General features: G+C 48.9%; 1 protein-coding gene across 6 annotated transcripts in view; it reads left to right on the forward strand.

Annotated features, from left to right (window-relative positions):
• Positions 1–19,357, forward strand: part of CTBP2 (C-terminal binding protein 2) — a 283,650-nt gene that overhangs the window by 260,410 nt on the left and 3,883 nt on the right. For all 6 annotated transcript variants that reach the window (XR_015290035.1, XM_086900265.1, XM_086900264.1 and 3 more), the window contains 5 exons: positions 13,914–14,068; positions 15,576–15,720; positions 17,197–17,403; positions 17,949–18,163; positions 18,584–18,714. Coding sequence is in view for 5 of the 6 variants with exons in the window: in XM_086900265.1 (XP_086756391.1) it covers positions 13,914–14,068; positions 15,576–15,720; positions 17,197–17,403; positions 17,949–18,163; positions 18,584–18,714 (853 nt within the window). In the remaining variant the exon portion in view is untranslated. The remainder of the gene's footprint in view (positions 1–13,913; positions 14,069–15,575; positions 15,721–17,196; positions 17,404–17,948; positions 18,164–18,583; positions 18,715–19,357) is intronic.

Consider the following 19,357-nt stretch of genomic DNA (forward strand, 5'->3'; position numbering starts at 1 on the left):
TTAGACTGAATGCTGTACAATTATCTCTTGGGTATTTGTGGAATGAACGATGAAAACTGTGTGAAATTGTAAAATGCTCATTTAGCTGGGTGTCTTGATGAGCACCATGTCTTCCTTCCCCTCTTTGCCACGTCTCCTGAACCTGTTGATTACAGCCAGCAGGGCGGTTTTGTGTCAGTGGCAGCTCTTGGGGGGGCTTTGGGACCCCCTCAGACACAGGCACAATGTAGGATTGTTGTTGCTGCAGGAGCCTCTTTTTCAAGATCACAGGGAGTTTTCTCAACACACTCACTTTGATTTGGTTTGGTTTGTAATGTGTATGATCTAATCAAGTGTATAAACACATAGACAGGGATGGGATGCATCAACATTCCTCTTTTGGCAGCTGCCTTCTGCTGAAAGGCAGGAAATTTTGTCAACTTTCTGAAATTTCAGTGCAAGACCCCTTTCCCTCCCTTCCCCAGTCTTATTCCCAACAAAGAAATTAAACCTGATCAATTCATTTTGCTACAGCTCACTTTGGTGGGTTCATGGCACAGTTTTAAGACTAAATAAATTAATTGAGACTCACCATACGGCATATAGCTACAGCTCTTGGGTTGATAGGTGATGGGTTTTATTGAACCAATAAAATATAGAAAATGGTTAGAGGAAAAGAGCTTACTGCAGTGATATTGTTCAGTGTGATTTACAGTTTTATAACTGTAGGCAAATGTGAAATATTTTTCCCTATCTCGGGTATACATTATTAGATAAACCTATATCCTGTGCTTACCTACATCAGCACTGTGATAGTGAAGAGACATAAAAATGAAGACATTTTCAGCCCATTAGAGTTAACATGGTTTCAAAAGCAGTCAGTTTCTCTACAGTGTGGATTTTATTTGTCTCTCAGTGTGCTGAGGATGCCTGCAGGAAATGCCTCCCAGCAGCTGTGGGAGCTGCACTGTAGCAATCCTTGACATGCACAAGAAAATGAGACACCTTAAATATGAAGGTTGTTGGCCAAAACACCAGTTTGTGAAAAACAGGGAGAACATACAGATCTGTGCAGGAATTCCTTGTTGAGCACCCTGATTTGTCTCCTTTAGCTCTCGTTGGGTTGCTGAGGTTACCCCCATGAGAAAAACCATGGGGGCAAGGAGAGGGGTGCTTCAGGAGGTCCTTAAAGCCCTTCACTGTGGCCAGAAGAGTGTGCTGGACTTTGAGGGCCACAGCCTGGAGCTGGGACTGCAGCGCTACAGCCCATTCCCAAGGGAGTGGGAGGGCAGGAGACACCCCTGGAGCTCCAGGGTGCTGATCTGACCCAAGTGCTTGGGGGAGAGGTGGGTGTTGAACTGCCATAGCACAGGAATAGCTCATCATTCTTGGAATTGAAAAATAAGAATGTGCCAGTGTGTTATCTGGATTAATGAAGATGAAAATGTGCTGTATAAATACATCAGGAGCGTGATCATGCCGTTATCCCTTGGGCTACTCTGGCTCACAAGGAGAAAAGGTTGATTTGTATTTGTAGATGATTTTGCTTGCTCTGCCAATGCTCATTTTTGTTTTAGTATGAAAGCCAGGGAGTGTGTTTCTTTTGCTCAAAGATGGAGCAGATTAGCAAAGATTTTTCTAGAGTATCGTAGTTTGAATAGCTCTGGTTTAAGATAAATGATTCAACTACAGTTATTTATTAGTGATACTATTTTAAACACTGATGATAAATTAGGGAGGTTATAAGCTCTATTATTCAAGGATCTGTGCAATATTTGGACATTGAACATGGTTTCCATAAAGCAGAAGGCACTGGAGTGCAGCTGTCCGGGCTGGGGGTCCTCTGGCTGGGGTGGCAGAGGGGGAGATGAAGCAGCTTCAGGGGGAGGATTTACAAAATGATGAAAGTTTAACCAGTCTTTGTCTCCAGGCCACCCTGGGTGCAGAGGAAAGCCCCACGTGGAAACCCCTGATGGTGTGCCCATCACTTGTGCTGACACATGGAGGGTCACAGGGTGAAGGGGCACCTCAGTGTCACAACGTTGGTGATGGTTTTCAGTCAGCATTGCCCGGTCCCCTGTTTTAATTTAAGATGTGAAATGTGTGGCTGGGGATTATCACTAATCCACAGAATGTTATAGGGTCAGGGATAAGAAAAAATGCTAGGTATGTTCTCACCCGTTCCTACTGCATGCTGTGCATCCAGGCCCCAGGAGCAGATCTGGAGGGGTTTGCTTCAGCCTCCAAAGCTTTGAGAAGACTCAGAAGGTGAGGTGGGGTGGCCAGAAGCACCTCAGCTTCCTCCTGGGTCCTTACTCAGAGCTTCTGTCCACTGTACCAAGTGAAATCACATCCCAAATGTCATTTGAGAATTTCTGGGAGAGTTTTGGCTGGTCCCAGCCCTGTTTAGGTCCACTGGCTTTTGTCCAGACCTGCAGCCCGTGTTTTGCAGCCAGGCAGGAATGCTAGTGGCCAGGAAAAGGCTGATTAAGAGGGAAAGTAGAGAATGGGAAAGTTAATCATTGAATTTTTCGTTATCTTTATTCAGCTTGGAAAACTGAAGCCAGACAAGGTTTGCAGGGGGAGATAATATCCTTTATTAGAGTAATTTATATAGTTAGGAAAAGCCCCATGTGCTTCTGGGACCACATGCTTTTCCTCAGATCTCCACAGTTGCACATTGCATTAAAAATAAAATAAATTTAATTTTCAAAAGGTTCAGCGGATATTTGAAAGAAGTGAATTTAAAAGCAACTTACAAAAAAAAAAAAAAATCTCATTTGGTTTAATTTGATTTGAACATTTCAAAAAAGACTGAATAGCCCTGAATTAAAAAAGACTTTTTTTCTGGCTTGAAGGTTACTCATAGGAACATGACATCTGTGTATCAAAGGGCTGCCCAGGGCAGTGGTGGAGTCCCCATCCCTGGAGGGGTTTAAGAGCCATGTGGCACTTGGGGACATGGGTCAGTGGTGACCTTGGCAGTGCTGGGAAGGACCTGATGATTTTCGAGCTCTTTCCCAACCTCTATGACGCCATGATTCTATGAAGTCAAAATTTCTACATTTTAGCCGCATTTTGTGAGGCTCCATACTTATGGTCACGCTGTCATTTCTTCTTGAAATACCCACAAGGCCCTCAGCACACAGGAGCTGTTGGTGAGCAGCCAGTGAGGCTCCACAGAGGTGCAGAGTCAGAAGGGTTAAGAAGGGTGAGTTTAGTATACAGAGTTCCCTGCTCTGAATGCCACTTTTTTGTCCTCAGTCTAAAAAAATTATTAAAGGATAATATTCTAAAACACACGAGTTTGTAAATAATCAGTGTATTGTTGTTAATCAAGGCAATTTCTCTGTTCCAGTAGGTAAAACATTATTATTACTATTATTATTATTATTAATAATAATCATCATCATCATCTTTCCAGTGAGAGGTTTTGCATGCTCACCCTGACCTCATGAAATCTCCAGCCTACAATTCAGTTTTGTGTCATTTCCTTTTTTCATTTTTCAGTGGGTTTTTTCTTTTTTCTTTTTTTTAATTTTTTATTTTTGATAGCCTTCTACATCATCCAGCAGACCAATTTAAAATTCCCTCAATCCAGTTTAGTCTCAGCTATATTAATGCATGGCTCGAGGGCACAGATAGCTAAAAAGGGCTGTATTGTGTGGCATCTCTAAAATCTTTTTTTCTGAGAAGTTGGATAAAGAGATTGAGGTTTCTCAAGGTGGGGCTTTGGGTTGTTGGGGTTTTTTTGCCCCAGCTGAGTGAGCAGCCTTGCAGGTGGCTCAGAGAGGAGATGTCAGACCAGGAGATGCTGCTGGGCTCCGTGTCACCCCATCCCTGTTAAACTTTCCAGCAGAAAATGCTCCTTTGGGAAAGGTGCTGCAAGCACAGTGTGGGATCCTTCGTCATTTTCCTGATGTATCCCAGGAGACAGATTTACAGCAGTATTGAAAATAATCAAATATATTAGTTAGGGAACATGGTTTGAAGCAGAAGTGATTTTCTCTTCAATATTTTTTTCTAGGATATCACACTTTTAATGCAGTCATGCTTGGGAAATCCTCCCTGAGGTGCAACCAGTGTTTTTCAATATTAGTTAAACCAGAAAATATTGGAGTTCATGGAATCATTGAATGGGTTGGGTTGGAAGGGGCCTTTAAAGATCATTTATTCCATTCTCCTGCCATGAGCAGGGACCCCTTCAGCCAGGCCAGGTGGCTCTGAGTCCCACAAGGTGATCAACCTTCCTCAAACTGTTCCTTGAAGGATACAGGGGAGAGCAGCTGGGGTTTGATGGTCACTGCCAAGCCAGAGCTTTGTTTGCTCTGTTTTTATGGTCCTGGGTTGCTTTAAGTGTCAACAGGAATGTAAAGTGTGCCCTGTTTGGTTTTTTTTTTAAAGTACAACCATAATAAAATCTTATGATAGACCTGTAAAGCTTTTGTTGTAAAAGTAAATCAGCTTTAATAGCAAGTAGGTTGTAGTTAAGTGCTTCTGAATGTTGGTATTTAGGGGGTTTTTCTCACTTAGTTGTAAGCGGTGCTAAAGGGAAGTGAGGGTGTTTATCTCAGGGAAATGAGTGGGATTTGCAGGCATTCAGCACCTCCCAGGACCTTCCAGGGTTATTCCTGTGCTCGCATACTTCACCATCCTTTCTGCTCTTAAGAGGAATTGGTCTCAAATTCCTCCAAGAGCGACGGGAGAGCACAGAGGAGCTGCGGGTACAGACTGGGATGGGGAAAGAAACGGGGAAAAAGTGAAGCAAGGAACCGGGGCATGGAAGAGCAGGAGCAGTGGGAACATGGCAATACTTGGCCTTCCTGACTGTGCTGAGAGTTCCTCCGCTGGATCCTTGCCCTGGAACAGGGGTGGGGATGTGAGAGAGGAGAAGGTTGCCAAGGGCCCGGCCTGGCTGCCTGGCCCTGCTGGGCCCAGCCGTGGCACCTCGGGCTCCAGGAGGGGTGACCTTGCAGCGGGGTCGCTGAACAGACGGTTCCAGCTGGGCTTGTGCCTTGGCCAGCGCCCAGGAGCTATTTTAGGAGGTCTTAGAAGGGACGAGGCCTTGGCAAGAGCCGTGGGTTTGCAGTGAGCTCTCGGTTCTCCCTGCAGGGGCCAGCGGGCATCGCGCAGCCTGTGGAGGAGCCCCGGGCAGCAGCGGCTCCCAGGGCTCAGGGACAGCTCATGAGCTCCTGGTGTGGCTCTCAGGGCTCAGGGACAGCTCATGAGCTCCTGGTGTGGCACACAGGGCTCAGGGACAGCTCATGAGCTCCTGGTGTGGCACACAGGGCTCAGGGACAGCTCATGAGCTCCTGGTGTGGCTCTCAGGGCTCAGGGACAGCTCATGAGCTCCTGGTGTGGCACACAGGGCTCAGGGACAGCTCATGAGCTCCTGGTGTGGCTCTCAGGGCTCAGGGACAGCTCATGAGCTCCTGGTGTGGCTCTCAGGGCTCAGGGACAGCTCATGAGCTCCTGGTGTGGCTCCCAGGGCTCAGGGACAGCCTGTGTGCTCCTGGTGTGGCTCCCAGGGCTCAGGGACAGCCTGTGTGCTCCTTGTGTGGCTCTCAGGGCTCAGGGTCAGCTCATGAGCTCCTGGTGTGGCTCTCAGGGCTCAGGGACAGCCCAGGGACAGCCCATCTGCTCCTTTTAACCATTAGAATGAAGGTGCTGGAGGTGCCCAGGTGGATTTAAAGGATTGGAGTCACGGCTTTGGCTGCTCCCTGGCCCATGCACAGGGTGCAGGAGGAGCTGAGGCAGCTGCCAGTCGTTCCTGGCACTCTGTGCTTGGCCAGAAATGCTTTGGGGAGGCTCCTAAAGTCAAGCTGGGCTCTCACTGAAGGCTCCCACATTGCCCTTATGGAAAAAGGGCAAAAAGTGTGAGGTAAAGCCTGGGCTGGATCCTTGGGGGCTTGTCCCTTCTGGCTGTAAATGAGTGACTTGAGTTGACAACAGCTACAGGTGGGCATGGAAATGAGGACTTATCTTCCAAAAGGCTCTCCAGGCTCCAACTCCAGCAAAGCAGTCCTGTCTCTCCAGAGACAGAAACTCCTCCAGTGCTGTCTCAAGCCTCTTCTGGGTTCTAAACCTCCAGCAGATCTCAGGAATGCCAGCAGCAGAGCAGAGAGGCTCGGAGGAAGCCCTGTTGCTTAAAAAATCAAGAGAACTTTCTGTCCAGCACAGGGGGAAGGACTAGTGTCAGTCGTTAACAGAATCATTTAATTCTTACCACTAGCTCCCAATGTGGCCTTTTCTTTGTTTTCCACTCAGAATCTCTTATTATCAAAGTGCAAATACAAGTACCAAAGGTGCTGGTGGCACACAGACAGCTGGTGGGATTGAGTCCTTTCTACTTCCCAAAACTGGATCCAAGTGCTTGCTTTAATACTTTACCCTTTTTTTATTATTATTATTTGAGGGCATTTCCTCTAAACCACAGGGCTGTTAGTGGTCTGTCTGTGTGCTAAAGCCAAGTTTGCACCCCTCAGTGCTGGTGTGTTGTGGACAGCCCCGCTGCTGGTCTGCTGGGGGGCTCAGGCAGCAGAATTCCAGGCTGTCCCCATGCCAGGGCTGTCACTGCAAGTCGACAGGCTCATCTTCAGCCTTGCTTTCAATATCTCATATTCCAAAACGTCTTTACAGCCTCTGAATCCCTCGGGGCAATTTGAAGTTTGAGCAGCCTCTTGCCCAGATGGCCGATATCAGCAGCTCTCCCCTGGCAGCAGCATCCTTCTCCTTGGGTTTATTTATTTTATCTTTTCAATCAAAAAACTAAAAAACCAACCAAAAACCAAAACAATGAAAGCTGTCTGTTTCCTGGAGCAGCTCATTTGTTTTTTACTGCTTTAGTTTGTTTCCATTGGGATGGAAGGGAAAAAGATAAATGGATAAAGAGGGCAGGGAGGGACCCAAAGGAGAGCTGGCATGGGATGCTGTCCCTGGTGCATGATGCCATATGGCTGGAATGTGTGGCTCAGAGGTGAACGTCCCACCCATGAAAAATAAAGGATATATCCTGCAGCTGAAGTGCAGCATGGGAGAGAGTGCTGGATAATATCAGGAAAGCTGCCCACTGAGCACCAGGAATACAGTTTGTTCCCAGCAGTGGGCTTAGTAATGGAGCATACTCAAGGAGAATTTATTGGGGTTTTTTTTGCTACCTTCTCCATGTTTTTTTTTTTAAATTAGCTGCAAAGCTCAGCCCTGGGCAGTGAGACCATTTGAGGGTGTGTAGGGTATCTGAATCATAACCACCAAACAAACCCTAACTGAGCTTTTCTCCTCTTTCTCCCATCCCTCTCTTACAAAAAAAAAAAATTACAAAAACCCACCCTACACAACAAAAAACCCAAAGAAAAAGAATACAGGAATCTGAGCTGCTCTGAGCAAGCAGTTTCCTTCCCAGGTGCTTCTTTTAGCTTTTTTGGTAGCATTCCTCCCTCACCACCCCATATGGCCTCTCCCATCTGCTCTGCCTCTCCCATGCCCTGGCAGCTCCCTCTGCCTCCCTGGTTTTGCCATCCCATCCATCCCTGCCCTGCTCTTCCCTCCCCCTTCTCGGGGTCTCTGCACATCCCTCAGGTACCCCTGTGTGCCATCACCTTGTGTGACCATTAGGAGTTCCATGTTAGACCTTGTTCAGCTCCTCTTGAAGTCACTCCTTGGTGTTTGGTGCTCACAGACACAGATTTACCAACCTGAAAACGTAGGAATAACCCAAACAACCACATTTTGATACACAGCAGAGGCCATGCACTGCTCTTCTATTACTCTTTTATTGCATTAACACCAGCTCATGTCCTTGCAGCTGGATGTGCAGTGCTCCTGGGTGAGGTTTAGTTCAGTCCAGAGATAATTTCAGAGATGAGCACTCCAGAGTTTTGCAAAGCTTGTGTTTGGTTTTCGTGCCCCAGGGCTGCATCCCCACGCATCAGCAGGGTATCCCAGTGCTTTAATGGGGGGACACAAAAGGAGGTGTTTCTGGTGTGTGTACCTGCAGGAATTCAAGTAAGAATAAGAAAATACCATGTATATTTATATATTAACTGAGCATTTCTCTCTGGCTGCTCATCTGGGGAATGTAGCCACGGTGCTTGGATCAGCTAATAAGGATATATTGTTTTATATGGGAACTTCCTATGAATTTTTAAAAATACTTTCTTCAAGGAAGCCCTGAAAAGTTATCTGAAAAAGGAGCTGGCCAAAATCCAGCTCTTGTGTGCAGAGGAAATGTGCTGGAGAGGTCAGGGCTTTGCACAGGCTCTTCCCAATAGCAGGTACGAGATTTTCCCTTTCCAGCAGGGCAGGATGGGTCTTGTTGCCTGTTTGCCCATCCCTCTGGAGCTCAGGAGTTTCTCCAAAACACAATCTCCCACACCAGAGGGGACTGCCATGATCCTGTGGGTTTTTCCAGTGTGCTGGAAGTTGCCTCCCCTTTGCCATCCTCCCTCTTTCCCCACAGCAGCCCTGGCTGCGAGCCTGGAGCTCCAGCATCAGTTCAAACTCCTGGGTCTCCACTGAAGGAGAAGATTCTGCACTCTTTCCCTGGTAGGATCCTGGCAGCCTCAAAGATGCTTTGCTTTTAAAATATAAACCAATCTATGATTATTTATAAAATATATATATTTGATGTCACTTTCTAAAAAATGCTCTCTGTTTGTGTGGCTTCTGTCTGCACAATACCAAGTGCCTCCAGAGTATTTGCAGTTAGAAAAACCAGTAAATATCTGTTTGGGTTTTTTCCCCTTCTTTCTAAGAGATAAGACTTGTGTCTTATTTTATTTTTGCATATGCATTCATTATGAGAAGCATTTTTTAACAGGAAAAGTTGAGTGAAAGAAAGAGCATCACTGGTGAGCACATTGTGGTGGAGTAGGGTAGTCCTGTGGGTCCTGCAGCATCAGAGTGCTTTCCCAAAACATCCTCATCCTCACAGAACCACCCAGAGGCACCTTTGCCACTCACCTTTCTGCTTGCAGGGATGGGCATCCCTGGAAAGGCACCTTGGGACCTTTGCTCTCCAGCTTGTAATGCAGAGGTGATGGATGGGACAGCAAATCTTTGGGGAATTTCAAGTGTTTAAGCAAGAGGCACTGCTGATGGTGTTGAACGGGACTGAGGTGCAGGGGTTTTTTCTTATTTCTTGGATGGGGATTGTCTGTAGCTGTTGGTGCTGCTGGCAGTGACAATGGCAACTGGAAAGAGGGAATAACAACTGGAAAGAGAGAATAACAACTGGAGAGAATAACAACTGCTCCAACAACTGCTCCAAGCTGTGCTCTGGAGATGGGGCACTGCACAGGGACAGCCTGCCCTCATTCTATACGTACAAACAGCAGTGTCCTACACACTCCTGACAGAGTGTGGGATTGGGATGACAATTAGAAAGTCATAAAATATCCTGAGCTGGAAAGGACCCACAGGGATCACTGAGTGCAGCCCCTGTCCCTGCACAGACACTGCAAAATCCCCCTCTGTGCATCCCTGGCAGCGCTGTCCAAAGGCTCCTGGAGCTCTGGCAGCCTCGGTGCCCATTCCCTGAACACGTGGGCAGGGCCAGCACCCTCTGGGGGAAGAACCTTGCCCTGAAATCCAGCCTAAACCTCCCCTGACACAGCTCCAGCCATTCCCTCAAACAGTGATGTGGGGCTGCTTTTACCTCTTTGGGACAAACTGGGCAGGACCAGGAGATGGATGTGTCCAAGAAGATGTGAATCCTGCCATCAATCAAGCATCATTTCTGATGCTGAAAATCAGTTGATTCATACATCAAGAAAGAATTTGGCCCTTGGTTTCTGGGTGCAGCTGAGATCAGCACAGCCTTGCTTTTTTCCCCAGTGCTTTGTGTTTATTTTCGAGGTGCTGCTGCTCAAGGCTATCAGCCTTTTTCTGCAGCCACGTTCTGTATGGAAAGAAAGGCATGTTTCATTTTTAAGTGGAAAAAAAAAAAAAGAAAAAAAAAAAAAGCCACGCACACAAAAAAACCCAAACAAACATAAACCGCAGCGTGGCACAGATTAAATCCATTTGAGACAACTCGAAAAAAAAACCCAGTCATATGTGCAAGTCAATAGGAGGAGGGGAGTGGAAGGGGGAAAAGCAACTGTGACATATACAAACCCTTTAGTGTGCATAGCATAAGATTTTTTGGCTGGCACTCACATGATTTTATTCAAGGGCTGGGAAAGAACTACGATTAGTTAAAAGCTTCGGCAAAGTCTGGAGGGAGTGCTCTGAAGAGTTGGGAGCCGCGCAGAGGTGACTGTAACTCCTCTCGCAATTTCAGACCATTCTTCTGAGGCTCAGGACAAAAGCCTTTTCTTTTCCCTCCGTGTTCAAAGAGACATTTGTCTTGAGATGTTGCAGCTGTGGGCCGCGGGATCGCTTGTTTGAAGATACCCCCTCGTAGACGAAAGGAGAGGCAACGCACTGAAAAGTGGTAGTATTTTATCGTGTGTGGGTTCCCCCCCCTTCCTCCTCCCTCCCTACTCCTCCACTGCCATGTGTGGTTTTTAATAAGAAGAAGAATGTGGAGGCAACATTTTCCAGGCAAGGGGAAATTTCCTGTTTCTCTTCTGTTTGTTTAATAAAGTGTGTAGTTGACTGTAAAACTGTAGCTACTTGGTTGTGAGCGGGTAATTCAGGCGAGTGTCAGGATCGCTTCTTGATGCACTTTTATATACTGCAGGACAACATGTTTAAAGCCTTTTTTCCTTTTTTTTTTTTTTCCTTTTTTTTTTTCCTTTTTTTCTCTTTTTTTTTTTTTTTATTTTACTGCTGCGTGGCGCAGGCAACTGAGATTAATAAGAATTAGGCAAATGGCTTCTGCTTTTGTTTCGGTGAGATAGTACCAGCCGTCTTGCGGTCACACAAAGGCTGCCATTTAGCAGGGAGCTCTCCCTAATTCTCTTGGCAGGGGTGCCATTGGGATCGGATACAAGTGGGTGGCAAAGGGGAGGAGCGGCAGGAAAGGACAAGCAGGCTTTGTGTATTAAAAATGAAACAAAAGCACTTTATACGCGGGGCTGCGTGCAACAAGCGGCGCTGCCTGTGAGCCGGGGTGGAGTTGGAGTTCTCTGTGCCTGCAAAACCTTGCTCTCTTCTCTTCTCTTCTCTTCTCTTCTCTTCTCTTCTCTTCTCTTCTCTTCTCTTCTCTTCTCTTCTCTTCTCTTCTCTTTTCTTCTCTTCTCTTCTCTTCTCTTCTCTTCTCTTCTCTTCTCTTCCTCCCTGTAAACCTTTCCTCCTCTCCCTCTTCCTTACCAAGCTCTCCCCACACTGCTGGCCAGGCTCTGCAGGCGGCTGAAAATGCTTAAAAAAAAAAGGAAAAAAAAAAAAGTATTGAACAATACTTGCCCCAACTTTGCAGGAACAGTTAGGGGGGTTCTCTGTAAAAATCAGCTTCAGATGGTGTGGGAGGCATCGAAATTGGGAGGCAGAGCTGATCCCACCCCAGTGCCAGGAGAGCTGGTGCCCAGCTCCACAGGGCTGGTGATGCTCATGGCTTACACAGCATGAAAGGGTTAATGGCTGCGATGTTTTATCACAATTTCGGGGGGAGTGGCTGCTGTTTAATTACTTTCTGATCCGTGGCATACCTCCTTCTTAATGAAGCAGTGGCCTGCAGAGCAAACGTGCTGTAGGAGCCTTGGTAGCTTGGTTTTGTCAGCCCAAATGTGTTGGTTTGGATGTGTTTGTGCAGGGGTAGGAGCCAGGACGGTGAGGAATGGATGCAGGGCGGTAGAAAGGCAACGGGAGAGGCGGCTGAGGAAAACAGAGCACGGTTTAAGCTGCAAACCTGCCAATGGTTTTTATTAAAACGTCATTTCCATACATTATGCACTTCATCCTGTATTGATTTGCTTCAGAACTTTCCTTGTCGAGCTGAAATAAATTCCCTCCTTCAAGCAGGAGAAACGAGAGCAGTTCCTGTGAGTACCTCACGGGTTCCATCCCCATTCATCCTCAGTGACTGCACTTGAGTGTGTGGGCAAGGGTGACGTGCCTAAGAAGCCTGTGTCATCATGCACAATTACATCCCTAATCCCAAGCAAAGACACAGATGCTGTTTAAAAAAAAAAAAAAAGAAAAGAAAAGAAAAAAGGAAAAAAAAACAACTGTGTTTTGTTTGACTTTCAAAGAAGCTTATGTAAGGGCAGCATAATAAACCTGTTATTTTGGAGCTCGGATTAAATGTTAAAGTTTCAGATAACCTGTGGATTCATCTTCCACCTGCCACGCTCACAGGAAGCCACTCCAACCTCTGTGTGCCCACTGCTCTGCCTTGAGCATGGTCCTGGTCCCTGGTGGGCACTGGGCCCCAAGCTTGGGGACAGGGATGGTGGCCATGGGGACAGGGATGGTGGCCATCGGGACTGGCACCACCACAGCCACCTTGGCCCTGCACCAGATTCCTTTTTATTTGCAGTTGTGGTGTGAGGCTCTAAGCCTTGGAGATCATACACATTAGTAAGCATTTAAGTCAGTGTTATAATTCACTTGCTTGTTAACCTGAGAAAATAATCTAGCTGGGGTGCAGTGCTGCCCAGAGGGATTGTGTAAGCGCTCGGAGATTTGGGCATGTTTTTATTCTTGCTTATCTGCTTATCACAAGCTTCTTTCCCTTATCCAGATCGTCTCGGCACTCCACCCTGCCTACTGACACACTTGCACTCCCATCTGGATGAAATGCATGCAAACATAATGGATTACTTCCAGTAATGGAGACCTCAGTAGGGAAGGGGGAGGGAAGGACCAGTTCCAAAAGCACCCACCTGTAATGCTGAAAACCTTCAGTCGGGTCTGCTGGCTTGGTTGGTTCTTCATTTCTTTAAGCAGATTCAGTGGAAAAGGAATGGAAAGCCACTGAACCCGCTCCATTAAACCTGCCTGTTTCCATGGAGTTGTTTTTTCCCATGTAAAAGGAGTGTAGCTGTGTGAGTGTAGCAGCAGTGCAGGGTCCCTCCCTGGGACCTTGCTCTTGGTGCCTGCAGGTCTGGGGTTCATCTCTGTGGCCAGTAGTGCCCATGTCTGCAACAGCCACATCAGCTGGGGGAGACTGTCCCACAAAACACCCCAAAACAACCCCGTGGAGTTCCCTCAGCCAAGCCCTGGGCTTGTCCCCCTGATCAGCACAACCACTGCATTTAAAGGCCAGACAGATGTTGGCCGGTAGCCCTGGCAGGTTCTTGTGCAAAAGTGGGGTTTGGTAAGGAGAGGCTTTGCTGGGGCTGCTTGTCTGAGGCTTTGGAGACTCAAAGGCAGACCCTCCAGCTCCAGCCATCTCATGGTGCTGCAGCAGAAATAAAGCACCACATTATACCCAGAGCACCTGGTCCCCTCACCTGTGCTCTGCTCAGAAACTGCCTAGGCAGCTGAGAAAGATACCTGAGGTATGTCACAGGGTCCTAATATAATAAACACCATTACTGAAAGGGAGGTGTAGAAATTTCTGAGTGATTTGTCCCAAAATGAACCAGTTAATCCCCACCAGAACAATAAATAGGATATAAAATTCAGCATGCTGTGGCCCTTGGGTGGTGATCAATTCCTTCCTTCCCTCAGAGGAGAATATTTGGTTTACAAAGACAAACTTTGCTGTTCCCATGAAACCTTTGGTAGTTGGCAATACATCAGAGTATAACCTTCTGTGCTAAAGAGGTCTTCAGTGTCCTGCTCTTCCCGTGATTTTCCAGGAATCTTGTTTTTTGAGTCTCTGTTTGGACTTGTTTTTCTGAGGTAGTCAGAATGGTAAAGCCATTCCCTAAAAACACAGGGGCAAAACGGCAGCTGTGTTCCCAGAGAGTATTCCAGTCCCTTGGCCAGAGTTCAGCCCTTGTTGCTGTTACCCCTGGCCCTGCAGTGCAGGATGTCAGCAGGTGCTGCAGCCCCTCCCGTGCCAGGGAGCCGTGAGAAACGCGCTGTGCTCGCTGTGCCCGCAGGTATCCGCCCGCAGATCATGAACGGCCCCATGCACCCCCGGCCCCTGGTGGCGCTGCTGGACGGCAGGGACTGCACCGTGGAGATGCCCATCCTGAAGGACCTGGCCACGGTGGCGTTCTGTGACGCACAATCAACTCAGGAGATTCACGAGAAGGTACCGGGAGAGCTGGGGTGGGCTGGAGGCAGCGGGATCTGGCCTTGCTCTTCCACGTCTTTAAAGCATCTTCCAGTGCCTAGAGGGGCTCCAGGAGAGGTGGACAGGGGCTTTGGACAAGGTGTGGAGTGACAGGACACAGGGAATGGCTTCCCACTGCCAGAGGGCAGGGACAGATGGGATATAGGGAAAAAATTCCTCCCTATGAGGGTGGGCAGGCCCTGGCACAGGATGCCCAGAGGAGCTGTGGCTGCCCCATGATCCCTGGAAGTGTCCAAGGCCAGGCTGGACAGGGCTTGGAGTACCCTGGGATAGTGGAAGGGGTCCCTGCCCATGGCAGGGGTTTGGAAAAATGAGCTCCCTTCCCAACCCAAACCAGTCTGATCATTTGATTTTTGAACAGAAGGTGTACAAAGCTGCACTTCGAGTCAATCACCAGATAACATCAACAGAAGCCACTGCAGATTAAAATTCATTCAGGTTGTTTTAGAAGCCAGATGTTATTTTGGAAAAAAAAAAAAGTCCCTTTATCTCTTTGTATCAGGTTTTTCACAAATGTTATTAATATTTCTCATGTTCTTTGAAGTCCCTGGTGCTCTTGCTGTGGCTTTGCTGCCACCATCCCAGCTGCAGCTGGTGGATCTTCACAGGTCCTTGGTGCACCTCCAGCAGCTCCTCTCTCTCCAGGGGGAGTGGAGGAGGTTTGGGAATCATTCAGGCAGATCCATGTGGTTTGGGTGAATGTTTCTGCTTGGAAGCTCTACTACATGTAAATGCTTCTCTTAAAAGTATTATTTTAGACGCCTCAAATGAGGTTTGAAGTGATCAGAAATCACTTCCAAGATCTGGGAAAGAGGAATGCAAATAGCATCAGTGCTGGTCTTTGCAGATACTAAATTTGGGGAAAGGAGAATGGGGGTTTGTTGTGAGACATTAATAGATGAGCCAGGCTTGAGGGGTTTGGATGGGTCTTGGGTTCTCAGAGCACTGAGGCAGCATGTGGTGAGCACCAGTGATGGTCTGGATCTTCACTGAAGGGGCAAGGCCCAGCCCTGTGTGACTGTGCAGCCTCTGCAGAGCTTCTCAGGTCCCCTTGAGAAGAGCCAGAAAAGGTAGGTGTGGCTGATGTGGCCGGAGTTTGGACATGCACAAAGAGGTCCAGGAATTAGGAGTGTCCCACAGTCCTGTTCAAACCCTTCAGACAGTCCTGCAACACAAATTGCTTTCTGAAAGCGGAATTACTGCTGCCTGGAAGCAGAGGGATTTGCAGATAACCACCTGGAAAAAAACCACCTGCTCAGATGTAACATCATAACTTTGGGATATTCACCAAATCCATTCCCAGAGGTGTTGTTGGGTCACAACCCTGCAGGGTTTGGTGACACCTGGCTCAGCCAGCAGGTCAGCAGTGAAAATGTCCAACTCACTGTGCCATGTTCCTGATGCCTGAGCTGCAGGTGTCCCCCCAGGTGTGCCGGTGGCTCCTGACTGCTGTGTTGTGTTGCAGGTGTTGAATGAAGCCGTGGGGGCCATGATGTACCACACCATCACCCTGACCCGGGAGGACCTGGAGAAGTTCAAGGCCTTGCGGGTCATCGTCCGAATAGGCAGCGGCTACGACAACATCGACATCAAAGCTGCTGGGGAGCTCGGTAGGTCCCAGCTCTGCACCCTGACTCCCTCCCTCCCTCCCTCCCTTCCTCCTCCCTGGCACAAGGAGCTGCTGCTTCCATGGGACCACACTGGCACAGCAGAGTTCCAGGCAGAGCCTCCATTCAGCCTCTAAAATTACAGGTGGAGTTTACATTTTTTGCACACAGAGAATATTATGCCATAAAGACCTGACCATGAAGTGAACAAAATAGTGCAGTTTTAGAAGGCAGCTTTTGGGTTCATATAATTGAAAAATTGCCCTGTCTGAATCCCTCATTCCTGCACTGTTCCAAGTTCAGGTGCCCCCTCATGCCACTGGCTATTTGTGTGGCTGTTCTATTTCTGCCACAGGAGAGTTGATACAGCTTTAGAAAAATTGGAGGAAGGGTGTTTTATTATCTTTTGTTAAGCAAGATCAGTCTCTTGATCGGAGCTGGTTCTCTGAGTCATGCCTGCTCCGCTGGGAAGGCGCTGTGTTGGATGGTGGAGCAGGAATTGTGTGTTGGGTTGGTGCCACCTCCTTTGCCATCTCATCAAAGGTGCCTCAGGAACCTGAAAAAGGCTTTTAGCGTGGATTGTCAAGAACAGGGAGAGTCATGTTAGACAGTGCTGGGACCACCCAATTTCCAAACTGGTTTGGGTGGTCACAGGCTTTTGGCTGCACATGCCCAGCTGCAAGAGCTTAATTGTATCCCTGGTTTTAGCAGCTGAGTTACAACAGGCTTTACTCATCTGATCCCAAGATTCAGTCTGTGGAGCAGCCTTTTGGCATATGTTGTATTAAAGGTTATCTCTGGGGAAGTGAAGAGTAACAGCTATTCCACCTGAGCTGTTTTACAGAGATAATTGCAATAAGAGAGTCTCAAATAGTCATTCCTAAAAAAAGCAATTCTCAATATAGTGAATTGTTTTCTTTTTTCAAGAGGAGAACAGTGTCTCCTCAGTGTAATGGTTTCTTCATGTTTTTAACTCTTATTGTTATTATCCATTATAACAATGTTCTGAGGCTTTGAACATCAGGAAGGGAAAGATATAACGAATAAAGTAATGGGATACTGCAGCATAATCCTTCTTTTTTTACTTGGCAAATTGGGTGGCCAAATGATGTGGTTTCGAGTAGAAAATGTAATGACTTCCCACAAATGTAGCGTAAAGTTTAATTGGTATTGCTTTCCATAAGGTAGTTTTTAAACTGTGCAGTCAATCAGTGACCAGGGCCTGAGCAGCAGTGCCAGGGCCACCCACTGGCTGGGCTGGGCACCAGTTTGGACCCGTTAAAAGGCACCCCAGAACGGGCTGATGGGGTTGAACAGTCATCCCTGGGTGTCTGAGGGGCACAGAGTAAACACCAGTGTAAGGAGCTGGTGGGAAGGGCAGCTGGGAGTCACCTCATCCCACAGATGGGTCCCTGAGACAGGGCAGGGGCTGGCAGGGCTGGCACGGGCCAGGCTGTGATCTGTGTGTGGCCTCCGCAGGAATCGCCGTCTGCAACATCCCCTCGGCCGCCGTGGAGGAGACGGCCGACTCCACCGTGTGCCACGTGCTCAACCTGTACCGGCGGAACACGTGGCTGTACCAGGCGCTGCGCGAGGGCACGCGGGTGCAGAGCGTGGAGCAGATCCGCGAGGTGGCCTCCGGAGCCGCCCGCATCCGCGGAGAGACGCTCGGCCTCATCGGCTTCGGTGCGTGGGGCAAGGGGCTCCTGAGGGGGGCTCAGCGCTGCCCCGGGAAGGACCCAGAACGAGCATTTCCAAAACCAGAAGCACCACAGTGGATCGGTGTGAAACAGAGAACATCTCACACGGGTTTTTGGGGAGCTGTTTTTGAGCTGTGGTTGAGTCCTTGGAGGAGCACTGGTGAAACGCAGTGGTGTTTTAGAGGGACCACAACTCTCGAGGTAGAGCTGCTGTCCTCACCCTGAGCCACAGCTACAGCAACCCAGCCCTCCCTGAGCCACTCTGGCCTGCACAGTGCAGGGCTGTGTAAAACAGAGCTTAAGTTCAGCCACAGCTGTAGAGAGTTTCAGTGTTAGAGGTGGGATCAGCTAATTAATGGCAAGCACTCATACCAGCATGTTAAAATGGGGAAACTGAGGCAAGGCAGGGGAATGTCTGGGGAGCCCTGCAGGCCCCAGGGGACAGTCCTCAGGTCCTGCTGGGAGCTCAGCCTCTCGGGCACAGGGAAGTTGGGCTCAGTTAACTCCCGCTGTCCCTTCCCTTCGGCACAGGTCGCACTGCGCAGGCGGTCGCGGTCCGAGCCAAGGCCTTTGGCTTCAACGTCATCTTCTATGACCCGTACCTGCAGGACGGCATCGAGCGCTCCCTGGGCGTCCAGCGGGTCTACACCCTGCAGGACCTGCTCTACCAGAGCGACTGCGTCTCCCTGCACTGCAACCTTAACGAACACAACCACCACCTTATCAACGACTTCACGATTAAGCAGGTAATTAACTCACCTCATGTGCGTGGCCGTGGCCGAGGAGAGCTTTGGTGGGCAGGGCCTGAGTGCAGGAGCTGGCCACAGATCCCTCAGTTTCCCCTGTGAGCCAGCAGCTCCAGAACAGCTGGTTGCACCCAGGTGTGTCTCCCCACAGAGTTTAGGGGGAGCAGTGTCCTGCCAGGTGAATGATCCTCATCCCTGTGGTGCAGAGGTGACGGCAACAGCGGGTTTTGTTTGCCAACACCAACCAAAGATGGAGATCCCACGGAAAACCCACATGTGGCGGGATGGGGGTTGCTCTGGGGCTGGAGCAGAAAAAGTGGGATGCTGTCGCAGCTGGAGGCAGCACCCCAGGGTGGGGGTGAGGCTGGGATGGGGTCAGAGCAGCCAGCTGATGGTCATCCCTCTCTGTGCCGGCGGCAGATGAGGCAGGGAGCGTTCCTGGTGAACACGGCCCGCGGGGGGCTGGTGGATGAGAAGGCCTTAACCCAAGCCCTGAAGGAGGGACGGATACGAGGGGCCGCGCTCGACGTGCACGAGTCGGAACCGTTCAGGTAAAGCTCTGGTTCGTGCCAACACCAACCAGGGGTTCCCAGCACCCACTGAGTGCCCCTTTGCACATAGCCCAGCACTGGGGGACAGTCCTGCTGTTGTCACCTTGCAGCAGCCACCGGCTGTAGTCCAGCACTGGGGTTACGTGTGCTCAAATGGACACGGGGAGCTTAGAACAAGAACCCAGCCTGTGTTTAGATAAAATCCCAAAACATTCACTGTAGCCCATGAGAACAAATTCACTGTGCTCAGTGCTGGGCGTTTTTGCCTGCAGCCTGGGAAGGGCTGGGCTGTAACTGGGAGTGCAGCTTCTCTCACCACAGAAATATTTAAACAAAAAGTTTCTCCTACACAAGGGGGAACCCCAGTGTCCACCCCCTCCCATCCTGGGCTGACCCACAGTGTGTCCCTTTATCCCCACACTGCTGCAGACACCCCCAAACATTTTTCCTTCGGGGGCATTAAGCCAAACCACCCCATGGATTGGTGTTTCAATTTTTTGGTGCATTTTCAGAAGCCTGCATTTTCTGAGCCCTGCATGGAAGCTGTGCTTCCTCCCCAGCACTTCCATGGCCATTTTGGGCTGGCAGGACTGTCAGGCCAGGAAATCATGGAATGATTTGGGCTGGAAGGCACCCTAAAGGT

The sequence above is a fragment of the Cyanistes caeruleus genome, chromosome 8 (assembly GCF_971803275.1).
Source record: "Cyanistes caeruleus chromosome 8, bCyaCae1.hap1.1, whole genome shotgun sequence".
Lineage (NCBI taxonomy): Eukaryota > Metazoa > Chordata > Aves > Passeriformes > Paridae > Cyanistes > Cyanistes caeruleus.